At 36.0% G+C, this 17,461-nt stretch overlaps 1 protein-coding gene across 6 annotated transcripts in view; it reads left to right on the forward strand.

The window, feature by feature from the left end:
- ATP2C1 (ATPase secretory pathway Ca2+ transporting 1) overlaps nt 1-17,461 on the forward strand; it is a 62,341-nt gene that overhangs the window by 32,520 nt on the left and 12,360 nt on the right. For all 6 annotated transcript variants that reach the window (XM_059468439.1, XM_059468448.1, XM_059468466.1 and 3 more), the window contains 15 exons: nt 282-398; nt 1,951-2,040; nt 4,776-4,811; nt 5,697-5,758; nt 6,114-6,222; nt 7,977-8,132; nt 8,688-8,756; nt 9,458-9,533; nt 10,034-10,100; nt 11,152-11,276; nt 12,506-12,603; nt 14,014-14,109; nt 14,220-14,309; nt 15,024-15,128; nt 16,801-16,957. In XM_059468439.1, coding sequence (XP_059324422.1) covers nt 282-398; nt 1,951-2,040; nt 4,776-4,811; nt 5,697-5,758; nt 6,114-6,222; nt 7,977-8,132; nt 8,688-8,756; nt 9,458-9,533; nt 10,034-10,100; nt 11,152-11,276; nt 12,506-12,603; nt 14,014-14,109; nt 14,220-14,309; nt 15,024-15,128; nt 16,801-16,957 — 1,453 coding nt within the window. The remainder of the gene's footprint in view (nt 1-281; nt 399-1,950; nt 2,041-4,775; nt 4,812-5,696; nt 5,759-6,113; nt 6,223-7,976; nt 8,133-8,687; nt 8,757-9,457; nt 9,534-10,033; nt 10,101-11,151; nt 11,277-12,505; nt 12,604-14,013; nt 14,110-14,219; nt 14,310-15,023; nt 15,129-16,800; nt 16,958-17,461) is intronic.

Consider the following 17,461-nt stretch of genomic DNA (forward strand, 5'->3'; position numbering starts at 1 on the left):
TGGTTTGTTGTAGAGTTTTTTGCAGGGAAGATCAGCAGTCACTTACAGATGTGAAGCAACATCTGCTTCCATATTCTTCTGTGAATTTTTGATTGAATTCTTTAAATACTGACAGAGTTTTAAAATAGTAGTTAGCTTTTATTGTCACGCAAACAGTAGTACCAAGCTTGTCTTTTTGATGTTGCCCAAATTGATATAATTGAAGGCTGTGTATTTGGGTGTGAGAATTTACCCCAGCTTCTCAGTGTAATTGCTGTTTCAATCTTTGCATATTTTAATAGGCTAATCTTCAGAATGGCTTAAAAAACTGTGAAGTTTGTCATAGACGGGCATTCCATGGATGGAATGAATTTGATATTAGTGAAGATGAACCACTGTGGAAAAAATATATATCCCAGGTGAAGATTTTTGTCCTTTTTGCTTTTTGGTTTTAATACTTTTCAGTAGTTTTGCTGTTAATTTTGTTTTGCTTAGCTTTTGTATACAGGAACATATTTTGATAAAAGTGGGAAAAATCTAGTTGAGTGGGAAACTACAGCTTGTAAAATTTATATCTAATTTACCTATTGAAAAAGCTTTTACTTAGGTGTGTATCTATAAACATCAAAGTGTTTTTTGATTGTGATTTGTTCTTAAATGTATGTTCATAGCTATCCAAAGGGTGCCATTCATAACCAGCCTGGGGTCTAGAAAAGCAGAATAAACTTCCCTGTAGTCAAACTTGGTCCTGAGTTGTACTAAGATCAGAGAACAATGCATATGACCGTTGGTAAATATTTAAATGGAATGTGAAATATGAAGAACCTGATAGGAAATTTCAAAAAGCAAAACCGCTGCCTTTGATCTGAGGGTGGAGGTGGGACCAGCCTTGATTCTGGTGTTGAGCAGAACTGGCAAGAGTCAAGTGTGAATTTGTTTCTTAGCAGTGTGATATATCTCAAATACATATATACATATCTGATGTGAAAGTGTCACTACTTTCTCCTGCCTACCTGTCCCACCTCCCAGCTACACAAGATATTTACACAGAGGATTCTTCTCATGAATTTATAATATTAAATATTTTGATCTGTGTTTGCTGCACCTTGGCTGTGCAGCAGTGCAACCCTGAAGTTGCACTCTGTGGTTGACTCTGTGCTCCTTGGGAGAGATTAAAAAGACATTCAGTGCTCTGATGATGGTAATGATGGGAACACATCCCATCCTGCTGTACTCTTGCTTTATTTTCAAGTGTGCAGGGTCAATTACTCAGATACAACAGAACACTTCCAAGGCATATTGCCGAGGACTATTTTAGATGGGCTTTATTAAGATTCATACTTGCTTTGAATGTGCTTATCAGATCTGCTTTTGGAATGTTCTTCAACTGAATTGTAGGAATGTTCTTTTTTATACTGTTTCTCAAAAAAATGAGCACGTTAGCAACCAGCTGTCATAAAAGAAAGATCCTTTATTGTTTTAGCCTTAAAAAACTGTGGAAATCATATGATCTAAAAGGAAAACTTCTATCTTGTAAAAGAAGAATCATGAATTGAAAGTTAAGAAATATATTGCTACCTTAACCGTGATCAGATGCTGGAGCAGTATCAGTCTTTTACCCCAAAGACATTTTGAATGTATTTCAGGCTTCTTTTTGTATGTTTAAATACAGTATAAACAGTTATAGGAGATAATTCTTTTTGCATTTAAAATGTGGATCAAGAAATGTAAGAAACATTTTCTTCCTATTACATATTGCATACAGTCTGTTCAAGATCTTTGATATTTAAAAGAAAATGCCCCAAGTAAGCATCTGAACTGTAGAGTTAGCTTTTCTTTGCGCTGCTAGGTTATAAATATTTTAATAATGGAATAATATGTTTCAAAAATAGATCTGGTGTGCTCTGAGGGGTAGGTAAAATGGCCTTTCTGTCAAGAGTGTGGCTGAATTACTATTCTGTTTCATTTCAGTTTAAAAATCCCCTTATTATGCTTCTCCTGGCATCTGCAGTCATCAGTGTTGTAATGCATCAGTTTGATGATGCTGTCAGTATTACTGTGGTAAGCAATTAAAATTCTGTCTTGGTTGGGAGTACTTGGGAATGTGTCATGATGCTGAACACACATGTGTGTTCAGCATCATGAGAGTGCCAGTGTGGGGTGGGATCACTTGATTGCAGTTACTGAGTTGGGTTTGTGTGTTATCGTTAAATCCATTTGGTTTGTGACTGCATTTTGGTTTTTTCCTTTTCTTTGACTGAGAGCAGCAATACATATGAAAATAAATCCATGAACAGTTTTTGGCTGCTTATTGCATCTTTTCTATTGGTAAAATGCCTGTCTTTAGCCATTTGTTCAGAGAAGCAATTTTTGGTGTGTTCTGTGTAATTTTAATCTAAAATTATGCTTTATTTCAAATTGAAGCCAACAAAAACCTTCTGTGAATTTACTTGAAAGATGTAATCTTTTAAAGCATGAAGTAAAACCTGGACTTTCTAGAAATCACAGAAGAAAGACAGAAGCTGAAATAATAAATTTTTGTAGAAGGTTGCAGTTAAATAGGGTGCTGAACTCGTGAGCCAAATATAGTACTCATAACTGTTTGTCACTGCAATTGGCACAGAGAAGAAAACTGTAATCCCTTTGACCTTTTAGGGGCCATAGGTGGTGACTGAAAATCATGATTTCTGTATGACTAGAGGCACGTCCTGGCTGGGTTTTTTTCTGTTTTGTCTTACCTCTGTACTTTCTGTGTTGACTTTACTTTTGTACATAACTCAGGGTCACTGGAGGTTTGCTCCTAACCCCTCTAATTTTTTATAAAGAATAATTGCCTTTGAAAGACAACCTGTGTGACCTCTTAAAGATGAAACTTGCAATTTTGAATTTGAGTGTAGCGTTAGTTTGGAGTAGTTTGTTTTGTTCCTAAATTGGATGTAGGTAAATTGTTGTATTGTGAAATATATTTAATTATTGTGGCCGAAAGTTGACTTATTTCATGTTTTTTTCTCCTTGGTTAGTGCCTTTAATTCTATTTCTTAACCCTCCTGAGCAAGGCAATGAGAAAAAACCAAGGCAGTGAGTGTAAGAGAGCAGTAATTTCTGCATTCTTTGGTACAGCCTGGGAAGAAATCTTTTAATAGCCTTGTGAACATTGGTAGAAATATCTTAAAATACAGAGAAAAAGTGTGATTGAGTTAAAGGTATAGCTGTGGGTTTTGTCTAACATCTGACTAACATGTACCATTTAGTCTTGTTATTATCAATGATGCCCACTTTATCACCAAGTGTACATTTGTTTTATTTCATTTTCAGATGGTAGTGCACTTTTTCTATGACTATGCATTGTGTTCAGAGCCTTGGCAACAACACTCATTTGCTGCTAAAGATCAATGACATATATTACTTTTGGTGGCATTACAGTCTTGAGCTGCTTCTGGCATCCTTTTAGCTCTGCTAGTATAAATGTAAAACCTCTTGATCTGGACTGGGAACTGATGAAGATTAAAAGAAAAATAAATTCGTTAAATACTTTCCATTTGGCTTCTTAATGCAAGCCATTACACACAGACACAAGCTGAGAGACTGATGTGAGGCTAGGAATGCAAAGCTTTTTCAGGTAGTGTGCTCTGTGGAGTATAATATAGCCTCCAAAAACCATGCAGCTGTGGTGGAAATACTCCATGGAAAGATGAAATATATATAGTCATTTCCTCATATTCAGTTGGTGAGGCTAATGTTACTATCACAAGTAAGGTGGTTTTATGTGGATTTATTTAAGAGTTCAGGAGAGTTTTTCACTTGCAAAATGGTAATATCTTGGTTATTTTTAGTAGTTGCTGTGTGTACTTGAAAGGCTTAATTAATGCTTGTTGTGTTACAGTTCTGGAAGAAATCAGTGTAACAACTCAGCTTGAGTAACAAATTCAGTTAATGAAGCAAAACTAAATATGAGAGTGTATTGAAGGAGAAGATGGGACTTGCTCTACAGTGAACTCTGATCTTTGTTGTTTCCTGAAATAGATTTATTTCATTTGCTCACTTTCACATCACATGCTTAGAAGCCCTGTAATGTTTATGTTGAAGTGCTGCAACCAGAATTGTATGTGATAGAGGGGACTATGAAGGCTGCTCTTGAGGCCTTAGTGCTCATCTTGGATTCTTCCTTATGAGCAACATTTTTTAGCTTTTTTGTTTGGGATCTCTGACATCCTGTCTGGGTTGTGCCCGGATTCCTGTTTCACTCTGTGCGTGCCTTGGGCAGTTTCTGAGGATCATCCACCTCTTGTTCTTGCTAGGATGCTTTATGGCTCCAGACTGGTTCTTCAGCTTGCTACCTATTATCTAGTCTTTGTGTTATCTTGGTATTTGAGTGAAACCACATCTGTGATGCCCTATAGTAGTTAACACACCTTTGTTCTGGTCACAGAAAACACCAGTCAGTTTTTCTATTTGTGTCATGGGTCTCTTTCTGTTGCTGTCTCTTACTCACTGCTTAGAAACAGGAAGCAGAGGCAGTTTTTCAAGTTTGCTATCTAGATATTAATCTTATTTTTAGTAAAGTCAGGTTATTGCATTCTTGGACATCACTGAAGCAGGTGCAAATAGATAATGGCTTTGCTTTTATGACAGACCTGAGAGATACACAGTGATTTTGAGCATGAGAAAATTAGTTTGTTTCCAAATCATCTTGTTAATATGTAGTAACAACTATGACAGAGCAAAATCAAATATGATTGCTTACTTTCATGGTCATTTGGAATGCTTTTATCTCACCCACTTCTGTTCTCTTGCAGGCAATAGTCATTGTTGTTACAGTTGCCTTCGTTCAGGTAAGACAGCTGTTGTCCAAATAAGATCATTGTTTTTATGTGAATTCCTTTATTAAAAAGACTGAAGCAGTTGTCTGGTGCATTGTGCTGTGAATGGCTGAGTAATGTGCTTTCATCCAAGTCTTTGCCTTTCCTAAAGTGCATGATTTTTCCTGCTTTAACCGTGTTGACATTTCTGCACCTGTATCAGTATTATACTCAGCAATGAGAGTACTTGTAAGTCCTTGTGATAAACAGTGTAGAAGTACATAAGCATCTAACTTCATAGAAAAGATTTTGAAAATGTAGCTCTTGCTTAAATTTTATGCAGAAATGGAAACAAAGATTGTCTTTGTTTCCCAAGTCATAAAAAAGTTTTCTTTTTGTAAATGCACAGCTTTAGTCAGGGTGTGCCCAAACCAGAATTGCTTTGTCTGTTTGTACTTTATATATTTAATTATCTTAATTTTGTAACCTGTTTGTCCAGTTAAAGATGAGCTGTGTTACCTTGGCTGTTGGGGGGGCTAAGAACATGAACACAGTATTTTTGGTATTCATTTGTTAAACTGTAGCATTCAATAATGTGTCTGATCCCTGAGTTTAGACGCATTCTAGTAAGTATTACAAAGACCTGAAGATATTGAAAGAAAATGCAAAGGACCTCTGCTGTTTTTTTTCAGAAGAAATGCACGTAGGCAAATCTGTAAAATTTTTCAGTGTTTGGACCATATTTGCTTTTTAACCTGTCTGATATAGAACTGTTGAAAGTCATCTCTTATCTGTTTGGAATATTACTTAATACAACTTTATTCATGAAATAAATTTCAGTAGCTGTATTTTATGTTGTGCAAGTTTTCCCTGTTTAAAACTGCAATCTTATTTATTTTTAAAAAAATGTCTCTGCAGGAGTACAGATCAGAAAAATCTCTTGAAGAGCTTAGTAAACTAGTGCCTCCAGAATGCCATTGGTATGTAGTTTTGTCCTTCAAGTCCTAAAGTAAATCATAGAAAGTTTAATCTGAAATGAGTAAATGGGAAAGACTTGACTTAACTTAGTTCCTTTGTGTCAAGTTTTTATGCTGACATAGGACACAGTTTGCTTTTATTTATTTTAAAGATTGTTTAATGAACCTAAAAAACTACACTGTGTGGTTGTGCCTTTGAACCCTTCCAGTGGCGTTACTGGTGTGTAAGTTCTCAGAAACAAGCAGCAAGTTAGAAATATTGTGCTGAAATGTGTAGCATTGCAAGGTGCAATGGTGTGAATGCTTTTCTCAGCCAAAATGCCAGAGAAGTCACTCTCCCTTCTCTTTGTGCCTACAGTGTGCGAGAAGGTCGGGTGGAACACACGCTTGCAAGAGATTTAGTGCCAGGGGATACAGTCTGCCTGTCAGTGGGAGACAGAGTCCCAGCTGATCTACGCTTATTTGAGGTATATTCCTGACTTGGATTTAATGTTTAGTAACTTTACTTTCTGTGGGACACATGGGAAGGGAAGATAGCCACTGACTACTGAAGTGCAATAAGTGTTCTTGTTTGGAGTTCACAACTATCTTGATAGAAAATTTGATACAATTACTTTCCAAATGTCACATACATCCTTAACCAATGTATGTTGTTTCTTACTGTAGGACAGGAGAAAGCATTTTTAAATTTTATATATAATGTATTCTTGAAAATGCTGTCTTTTCCCTGTTGATGTTAAATATGTGGTAAAAACATTGTTTTCTGTCTGAATGCTAAGATATTTTTCATCTGGTTGAAGGTGGTTTTCACTCTTTATTTGCATTACATTTTGAGGTATAGTTCCACTGTTCTTCAATCGTGGAATATCAGAAAAACTTGTGAACTGTGCTGGTGAAATCTTTTCTCTCTGACACTTTTTCATCAGTGTGTGTTGTATCTTCTAGTTTACTGAATACTTAATTTGTGGTATTAGCACTGCTGGAAGTGCTTGAGTTGAAGCAATTGCACTATAGCAGTACTTGAATGTTCTCTAAAAATGAAGAGGAATGTATATATATATATTAATCTGTCATATTTTGGTGGTCTTAGTTGAATAATGTTATTTTTCTGTCAGATTGGTCATCCTCAGTTTGCTCAATATCTGGGCCATCTATCCTGTTAAATAGTGTCTGGATATAAAAATCTGTATGCCCAGGCTATCCACAGCTGATAGTTAATTAATCAGTGTTCATTTCATGACAAATTCTAAATTAACTAGTTGACAAATTTGTTTGGATTGTGTTGTTTGCCTCTGTGGTGTAGTTGGTACTTGAGTGGGTTTATTTTTTATGACTGCAAACACTCTGCTTCCCTTGGCAATTGTGCAGTCCCTGCATTGTTATGAAACTGCTGTTGCAACAGCACCTACTTTCCTGTTTATATCTGATACCATGCTATGACAGCAGCCTGCTCAGGCCTCTTGCAAAGCAAAGCAGAAATGGAATTAGAAGTTTCTCAGCTGTCTGCAGCCCTTCACTACAGGAGAATTTTTATTGTAAACTCTTCTTGCTGATCATTCGAAAATAAGAACATGTCATCTTATTTTCTTCTGGTGTCTACTGGGCATTGCTACAGGATGGTGGGTTTTAAAAAGAAATTATATGGAGACAACATTTTAAGAGAAAGAACTAGATTTGTTCTGCATGTTCTCATTGATGCTGTCCTAGAAATCTGTGGAAATGATAACTAGGCACTATTTGCTTTGGGAAGGCATTTGTACAAATGAAAACTTTTCTTCACTGGTCTGATTTTTTTGGGGACAATCTTGATTTTTAAAATGAATTTGCAGATCTTTTCTGGCCTAGGTTTTCTGTATGTTAATGAATGGTCCATTAAGTTTTCAAATCATCCTCTCTGAAGCCAGCAAATTGAATCAAAAACTAACATACCTATAACAGTGTAGACTTGAAACGCAATTCCTTTTGGTAGTGGTGATAAGTATTTCAGAACTTGTGGCTAAGTTTGAACAGTAGCAAAGTGGCATCTTCATCTTCCATCTTTGACTCAGGTGAGAGCTTTGTAGGAGTGCTTGTTCTCAGTTGATCCTTAAAATATTGACGTCTCCTTATCATATTAATAAATTGGTTATATTTTAATGGTCAAAATTGTGAAACTTACCATTTAACTTCCAAATACTTACAAAATAATGTCTTTTTTTTTTTACCTGTTTTGTTTTCAAAGGCTGTGGACCTTTCTATTGATGAATCCAGTCTCACAGGTGAGACAGCTCCTTGCTCTAAATCTACAGCTCCTCAGCCAGCAGCAACCAATGGAGACCTTACTTCTAGGAGCAATATTGCTTTCATGGGGACATTGGTCAGATGTGGAAAAGCAAAGGTAAAATCATTATTGAGAGAGAAGAATATGTTCCATGTTTTAACTATTTGAAGGCAGTTCTTAATTTTTCAATTTACCTCCTGGTGATTAGTGTGATACTTTGTACAGTTTTTCTCACTGCTGCTTTTTGATATACTAGTTTAAAAAGAAAACTATGGCCATAAGAGCTCAAATTCATAGGGAGCAGATGATGTGAAACTCCTCTGTCTAGGTTGTGGTGTTTTACTTCTAGAGCTAGACTCGCGTGTTTGAAAATGTGTAACAGAGAATATGGTGCTGGCTAGTGTTAGGTGTTACCAGTTTGAGGTTTGCTACTGGTAGTTAATAAGTACTTCAGCAATGCACAGAAAAGCAATTTGTTTCACTGAGGCAAAAGGTTTTTTAGGAAAAAAATCCCTGCTTGTGGCAAGAACTAATTTTATAAACCAAGTTAACATTTTTGTTGGGCTAAATGGCATTTGCCCATGATTGGAGTCAAATCTGTCAATAACATCAACTAACATTAAAACTTCCGATTTGATTTGGTTTTATCTTTATGTGTTTTTTGGTTTTTAGGGGATAGTTATTGGAACAGGAGAAAACTCTGAATTTGGGGAGGTTTTCAAAATGATGCAAGCAGAAGAGGTAAGAAGATATTTAGAAGCAAAGACATAGTTTGAAAGTGTGTATTTCATTCATTAAAACTTTGAATTTATTCCGTAGGAACTTATTTAAACATACATTGCTTTCAGTATTTCCCTTTCCTCTAGTGAAGCAAATCTTTTAGCTCTTGGACATGAAAGTAGTAATTGAATGTCGTGCAACATAATTTCCATTGCTGACCTGAAGATACTAACTGTGAATATAATACTCTGCGCCTGTCTAAATATTTACACAGCTTTCTGTATTGCTAAATTGAATTTTCTGTAGATGATTAAAAACATTCCTTCTGAAATATAACTGGCTTTCCAGGGCTCTAATGCCTGTATTTTGAAAATCAGTTTTATTCTTGCTACCAAGAGCTTTTTTGGTCTTGGAGGAAGTGCAGTAGCTTGTAGTTGGCATTATGGGTTTTTTTTTTTAAACAGAATTTTTATAAGACCTTTTATATTAGATTTGTTGCAGATATCACAAAGGCCTAGAAGAATATTTCTAATAAATATTTGATTTCATTGAAGTATTTTTGAATCTCATTGAATTCTGTGAAAGAACAGTCTGTTTTCCTAAAGTAAATGCATGGAAACATAGGGTATAACTGCATCTTATCCACTGACTGACTTGAATTTTGCATCTGTGAAGAAAATTTGGTTCATTTGTTAACTGCTGCTTGTTTGCCATTCATCAAGGCTCCAAAGACACCGCTGCAGAAGAGCATGGATCTCTTGGGAAAACAGCTTTCCTTGTATTCCTTTGGTATAATAGGTAAGATAATTTATGTAGAATGATTGCGAAATATTATCTAAAGGAAACTAGTGTGGAGGCCTGGGAAATGGAAGAATTATCTCTAAATCTTTTGGCTCCTGATTTCATTGGTCACTTTGAGTTCATGTCACTAGTCACCTGCAAATTGCATGATGTGACATAACTCTAATCATAAAGGTGTTCACTTGCTTCTTCCTGCAAATGCACTTTACTGACTTTTTGTCCTCCAAATGCTTCCTTTTAAATTGCAATGTGTCTTGGATTCTGATTCAAGGTGTGCATAAGTGAGTACCTCACTTAAAGATATGATTGGGCAACTTGACTGGCTAAAGTTCTCTTCATCTTTGCTATACTAATGGAATCATGACAATGAAATAAATAATGTTTTGTAGGTAGTGTAGTAGTAAGCTTTATTCTGGCTATTTGAATTTTTTCTTGTCCCCATGAGGCTACAGTACTTGCTGGTTTTACATTTATCCCCTTGACTGTTTTCTTTATAGGAGTTATTATGCTAGTTGGCTGGTTGCAAGGAAAGCATATCCTTGATATGTTCACAATTGGTGTGAGGTAAGATTTATGTTGTGAAATAATGCAGATAATTCATTACAGCAAGTGTTTGAAAGCTAGTGATCTATTTCATAAAATGCTTGCATACACTGCTCTTAACTTCATATAATTCAAAATGAAAATAGAAAAGCAAGTTCTTACATATTTTTAATAATGCAGTGTGTTCCTGTTAGTCTCTTAAACTTTACATTCATATGGTGATTTCTGACTGTCTTGTGGAACATCTGCAAACAGGCAATAGAGTTCTACAATTTGAGTTTCTGTTGCTGAGTAAATAAAGTAGCTGTAATTTTACAAGGCACATGACAAAGTTATTACAAGCTTTGTCATGTAGTTCAATAACTCAACCTCTGCTATACTATGCAAACTTAATCCCAGTGTGTTTGCTGAGAACAGCACTGAATTTAGATGGTCTAACTCCATACTCCTAGAAAAGTAGTTGGGTTGCTGATTACATGGGCATAAGTGCTGTGCTGTAGGGTTTCTTTAAGTGACAGGATCAGATTCTGAAGAATTATGCATTTGTGAGGGGAGAAAAGAAACTCAGGAACTGCATCTTTGAGCATTTACACTGTCATCAAGTTTTTTATTTGTTTGTTTTTTAAATGACCTTCAAGGCCATTCCCTCACTTAATTTGCTGCCACATCATGATCTGGCAGTAGCAATTGTGGATCAGTGGTGGCATTTCCCAGTTCTGTGTAGTGCTGACTGCACTTATTCTTCACAATCTGGGCTGCTTTGCACAGCCCTAATTAGTGCTTTGTGTAGGCAAAACAGATGTACAATTGATTTCTCCCTCTCCCCTACATTTCTTCGTACTTTTGCATAAATAATGAGCAGAAATGATCTAATTTATTTCATTTGTTGCTGTCTTCAGCGAGTTTCTTATAATGAATGCTATACAACTGGAATCACATGGTGACTCCTTTTCTGTTTTAATCTCAGTGACCAGTCAGCTACAGAAACAATGGTCTGAATTGTAAATTCATCACTACTGTGTATTCCTGTGTGACATTTGAAAACAGATCTGTGTATTTACTTTCATTACAGTTTGGCTGTAGCTGCAATCCCTGAAGGACTCCCAATTGTGGTAACGGTGACACTGGCCCTCGGTGTGATGAGAATGGTGAAGAAACGGGCTATTGTAAAAAAGCTGCCTATTGTTGAAACTTTGGGTATGACTAGACTGACTTAGAGATAGTGTTTTTGGTGTAAATGTTAGGAAATACTGATGACTAATGAGGAAAACATTAGTTTGCTAGCAGCAAATTTTGAAGATTTGTTGGCATCTTCAAAATATTCCTGAAGTGAATATGTGTTACCCTGGAGCAATGCAGGGAGAGGTTTCTGTAGGCCTTCTAACTACTCCTTTGGAATAAATAAAAAATCTGCCAGTTAATAGCATGTCATGCTAGCAGTACACTAAACTGATTGTTTGCTGTAAGATGTTCTTGTTAAGTAAGACTTGTAAATTTTTTTGTAACTAAAACTTTCTTGGTGTAAATTTAGGAATGGTATTGACAGTTGAAAACAAATCCATATTTGAATATTAGAAAAAGCTTTGTAATCATAATGCACCTTCAGGATGTTAGGCTGCTTATATTAGAATATAAAATCATTTAAAAACTTTAAAGCTCAAAGAAGTTTTGTGTGCAGGTTGAGTCAAAACATGTGAAGTGCAGGACATGGAAAAGAAATAGAAATACTAAGTTAAATAAATCTGCTGCTACTGAATTCCTTTTTGCAATTTGAAGATTGGGAATTTTTTTTTCCAGTGCCTCTAGCAGAGTTTCATTAGTGTTGCAAGGTTTTTTGATGCTTGTACAGCTCCTGCTGTCATGTCTAGAAATGTCAAGATACTGCAACAGTCTCTCAGAATCTCCATTCCAGAGTTAAAAAGGCATATGCAAATCTCACATTTTTGTAATCTCTTCAAGCTTATTAAAATTTGCAGGTTTATTAGTAAGTCACTTGTGACTTACTAGTGTGACACAAATATAATGGCTGGTGTTAAGTACGTGTTGTACTTTTTAATAAAGAAGAATGACTTCTGTAAAGCAGGTTCCTAATATTTCTCCTCACCAGGAATCACAATTGAGATTTCGGTAATGCAGCTTGAGGTACAGCAGAATAAAATAAAGGAGAGGTAGTGAGTGGACACATTTTGTATAAATTGTGAATTTGGGATTTAAATTAGTTTGGAGGTTTTGCTTTATTTATTGGACAAACTCCCAAAGAGCCTTGTAGAGTTATAAGTTGAAAATTTGCTGTCTCTCACTTGTTTTTTTCACAAGCAGCTGCAATATTTCTAGAAATTTGCTCAGCTTGCGTACTTTTCTCTTTGTTAGTTACTCTGATTGTTCTAAATAAGAATTGTCTTATAAATGTTAATTTGTTATTTCAGGTTGTTGCAATGTCATTTGTTCAGATAAAACTGGAACTCTGACAAAGAATGAAATGACTGTTACCCATATTTTTACTTCTGATGGGCAGCATGCTGAGGTATGTGGTGTGACACCTAGACTTGAATTTGCCTTTTTATTTTGTTGTGTGTATCAGCTGAAACATGCTGGACTATACTACAGGTAAAGCATCAGTTAAAGAAAGCATAAATTTATTGCACTAAACTCCTGTCCCTCGGTTCATTTAGTATGCAGTCTTTGAGCTGTGCTATCCAAGCCTTCTCTGGTTACAGAAGCATTTTTTTATGTATGTTAAGTTCTTACAACTTTTGGTGACTACACAGAATAAGAGACAGATGCTAAGATACACAGACAAGCTGAGAGATTGTGTTTTTCTTCAGTACAGAAAGTTGAGGCTATTTTGCTGTTTCAGGTATGAAGAAAACCCCCTAAAATTTATATGTTCCACACATTTAAAGTGGAGATATCCAACTTTTTGCCTAAAAGACAGTTTATTGTGTGAACTGTTCATACTGAATATGCATTTTCACTCTTGCTTTTTTATAATGGATGGACTTGCAGGATGGACATGAAACAGTGATTGTTGAGATTAGGGAGTTGTTGGAAAGACCAGTGATGTAAATCCACAAAAGAGAAGCAAAAGCAGCGAGGTGTGGAACTGGATGTGGGTTCATAGGAATGTTTTAATCAAGTTCTTAAAAAATTCTCAAACTCCTTGACCTGGGTTTTGTTTCCACAATAGAGTTAATAGACGATCTTGTAATTTTATTCTGCAAGCAAAAATACTGACATTTTTTTCACACGGTTTCCTATTATTTGCCTGTACTTTCTTATATATCCTGATATTTGTATTTTTGTTGCTAGAAGTCTTTATGAATACTGCTACTAGCTCAGCTGCATCTGGGTCAAATCAGCTCCTTTTTCCTAATGGAAAGAGAACTTAAAATGGCTGTGAAATATATTAGCTGTTAATGCTGTAGATATGAGGGCTTTTTTAGGATCCTAGTAGGATGCCTGGTTTTTATGCACTAAAAATACAATTTTACTGGGTTTAACACCTTCTGAAGTATAACTGAGAGGCTGTTCAACTGTTTCTTTTTTTTTTTTTTAATAACTCTATGGAAGTAGGACTCTGCTCTGTAATTCCATTCCCCTGCAGGGGGTACGCATTATTAATCAGGGTAGAGAAAAAGTTAGAAAGCAGAAGAAAGAAGAAAAAAGAAAGCAGGCCTAATACTGTAAGGAAACAACATACACTACATTTATTTATGCTGAGGAATAAAATTGATACTGTTAAAAAGAAATTAGTCTCTAATATATTTTATTGAGTTCAGACTGCTGTTGCATTAGAAGCTGAGTAAGAAGAATTCATGCACACTGAGTAAAAGCAGCATTATGAATGGCCTTTTGAAATTCTTCTGTAGATTATAATAAAAGCTGAGAGCAGTTAACCTGGTGAACACTACATTGCATGCTGCTTGTCTTGCAGGTTACTGGAGTAGGTTATAACAGGTTTGGAGAAGTGATGCTCGATGGTGAAGTTATTCATGGTTATAACAACCCATCCATTAGCAAAATTGTGGAGGTAAGGTCTTGGCAAAGAAAGGTGAGTTTTAACTGACGATGTAGCATGAGAGCTTTGCACGGCATTTACTTTGTGTTCTGTTTTCTCCCCTTTCCTTCCTCATAATTTAGGCTGGTTGTGTGTGCAATGATGCCTTGATTAGAAACAACACATTGATGGGGAAGCCAACAGAGGGGGCTTTAATTGCACTGGCTATGAAGGTGTGTACTTGATGGTGCTTTTTGGATTCATGGCAGGTGGGAAATGTGTAGAAATAATTTGTGGCTTTGTTTTTCTCATTTTCTTCTCTTTTGGATCTCCTAGATTTGTATTGCAACTGCTCATCTCCTATGTTTCTTTCTTGTAAATCTTGGGCATTCTGAAGGATCAGAAAAAAAAATTTACAAGTGAAGTAAAATCTCTATTTTCATCTTTTTGCACTTTTGTCTTTTCACCTGCCACAAACTGATTTACCTGTTGAATATTTATTGTACTCTCTTTCCCAGTTTCACATCAGTAGCAGAGGGAACTTGGTAACTGATGTATTGGTGACTGCAGAATTTATAATGCCTCTCAAGTGCAGGGCTTTTGAATTGTAGACACTGTCCTGAAGTGTTTGGGTTCTTTTCTGTTGGGAAGGGAGCAGGGTTGTTGTTGGTTTTTTGTGTAATGCTGTGACACACCCATTACAGCTACTGAGAAATGTAGCAAGGCTCATGCTGAAGCCTGAAAGAAGTTTCCAAGTGTTTTCAGTGCTAGTTTGCCAAGAAGTTATGTAAGTTGGAACAGTGCGCTCAAAAGGCAACTTTGGAGATGAAATTGTTCTTTAATTAAGTGATGTTTGTTAACTAAGGTGTTTTAACAAGTCATCAAATTTCATACCTGTTTGAAAAGAAAAGGTCCTGACATTGTGGTGGTGCTTCTGTTTTATACAGATGGGTTTAGATGGAGTCCAGGAGGACTACATAAGGAAGGCTGAATATCCCTTCAGCTCAGAGCAAAAATGGATGGCTGTTAAATGCATTCACAGAACACAGCAGGTAAACTTCAATCACTGTTTCCATGAGCACTGGCTCTGTGGAATGGATATCTACCTTGTTTAATATCTTCATTTTTCGCTTCAGAAGTTTTGGAAGGCTGGCAGTAGTGCACAGTCCTAGAAATATGGCTTGATAATAGACACAGCTTTAGTTTCAAGCTCTGAAGTAGAGAAAAGGAATCACAAGAAATAATTTCCATAAAAGACATCCTGGAAGATTATTTTAAGTGTTTTGAAAACTGAGACCTGGAATGTATACTTAACTATTTCTCCTTCCTTCTTCTTTCTTCTCAAATATCCAAAGCAATTCTGCCAGTCTTCTGCTGTTCCAGTGCTGCATAGTTACATAATGAATTAAGAGCAAGAATATGCATTGATGTTCAATCGTAAAATTTAATTTGTTTTGAAACAAAGGGTTTCTGGTTTGATGCAGACATCACATCCCCAGCGTTGACAGATTTTATTGATGTCAACACTGGCATGGATTATCAATAAAACCCACTCTTTTAATCTCTTTTTCTGCCTTCTGGTGCTTTCACATACATATGGGCATTCATGTTTCATTTAGATTCATATAAATGTTTTTGTTACAAGTATTGACATAATCACTGCCAGTCTGATAACTGGAGCCTTCTAGACAGTATGTGCAACAACAGACCTTTCATTAGATTTATGAAAAAAATCTTGCAGTACTTCAGATCAAAATCAGGCTTGCTGACAGTGTTCCAATATCACTGTAAAATCTGCTTTGGAAAGAAGGCACTTGACTCTTTTTAGCTATAGGGGTTATATTGTTGATTATCCATGTCTTTGTAAAGAGCACAAATTGCTATAAGATTTTAATTTATGTAAAGACTTACTGTGTCTGTGTTTTGGAATCAGCAATTTTAAAAGAATGTTGGAAAATTAATAGTAGATTGAAAGAGAACATAAATTATTTGAAGACTAAGAATATGCAGTGGATTTAGAAACTTGGAACTCTCTTAAGCCTATCATTAAAGATTGAGGTAACTTGACTGCTGTACATATGAATAACTTCACAGGAAGAAAATAGATATATTAAAAAAGAGCTTTTTAGTTCAACTGGAGAGAAAGATGAGTGATCAGTGATTGGAAATTTAGCTGAAGCAGCAGTTCTTAATGGAAAGGGAGGGAGGAGAAGGAATGAGTTGATTTAGCATTGGAGTTAAGTGTTTGAGGAAGCTGGTGGACTCTCAGTCCCATGATATTGTCATATCAAGGCTAAATGCATATCTGGAAAATATTAGAGTTACTAGGCCTTGTACAAGAATGGAGGGGATGTTTAACGACCTGTACAGCTGGTCTGATGAGGAGCTTAAGGTCTTTCAGGTCTAATGTCCTGTGCAGGTTGAATTTCTGTCCTTTGCATAACCTCTTAGTCTGTAAACTGTGTCTTGCAGTGCCTGTGTTCTGAAATGAGAAATTGATTATTAGCTTGGCTCTTTTGACTTCACCACTCTTGAATTTACACTGTCTAGAGACACTCAAAAGAACAGATTTTTATGTTTAGAAGTGTAAGTTTGATTTGCATTATGTTCTTAAGGTTGTTAACAAAAGTGCACGTCATTCTTATGTATCCATGTGTGTATGTACTTGTGTATGTGTGGCTATGCATGCACACATGTGTGCACAGCAGCTCTTTTTTCTTTTAGGACAAACCTGAGATTTGCTTTATGAAAGGTGCTTATGAACAAGTCATTAGATACTGCACATCCTATAACTGTAAGGGACAGAGCCTACCCCTGGTGCAGCAGCAGAGAGAGCAATACCAGCAAGAGAAGGTGTCTATGGGTTCTGCAGGGCTTAGAGGTAAGGCTGTTTCAAAAGTCTCTCAAAATATCAATTTCATTTAAATAGCACTGCTTGTTGTTAAAAAAACCCCTAAACCAACAACAACAAACAAGAGCAACCCAAAACACTGGGATCTTCTTCTCTCTTTGGTTGGTTGGGGTTTTTTTGTTCAGTAAGTGCCACTGTGCTTAGTTTTTAGGCCTGTATAATACCATGATTAAACTGCAGAGGATGAGAGGGCACTGTTGCTTTCTGTCATCTCTTGCCTATGACCATAACTGAACTGTACATTGCTACTTAATGGCTTCCATACCTTATTATAGATGCCTGTGGAGTTTTTTTAATGTGAATATGTTTATTTGTCCATTACTCTGGCTTCTCTCACCTTCATGAGTTAGGCTAGCATAACTGATTGCAGGTCAGGAGATGCCATTAGAATTATCTTCTGTGTTAACAAGCTGTATAGAATTTTAGATAAAACAAAATATTTTTCACAAGATGATTGACAGGAGTTGATTATGG

This window comes from Ammospiza nelsoni, chromosome 1 (genome assembly GCF_027579445.1).
Source record: "Ammospiza nelsoni isolate bAmmNel1 chromosome 1, bAmmNel1.pri, whole genome shotgun sequence".
In the NCBI taxonomy this organism is placed as follows: Eukaryota; Metazoa; Chordata; class Aves; order Passeriformes; family Passerellidae; genus Ammospiza; species Ammospiza nelsoni.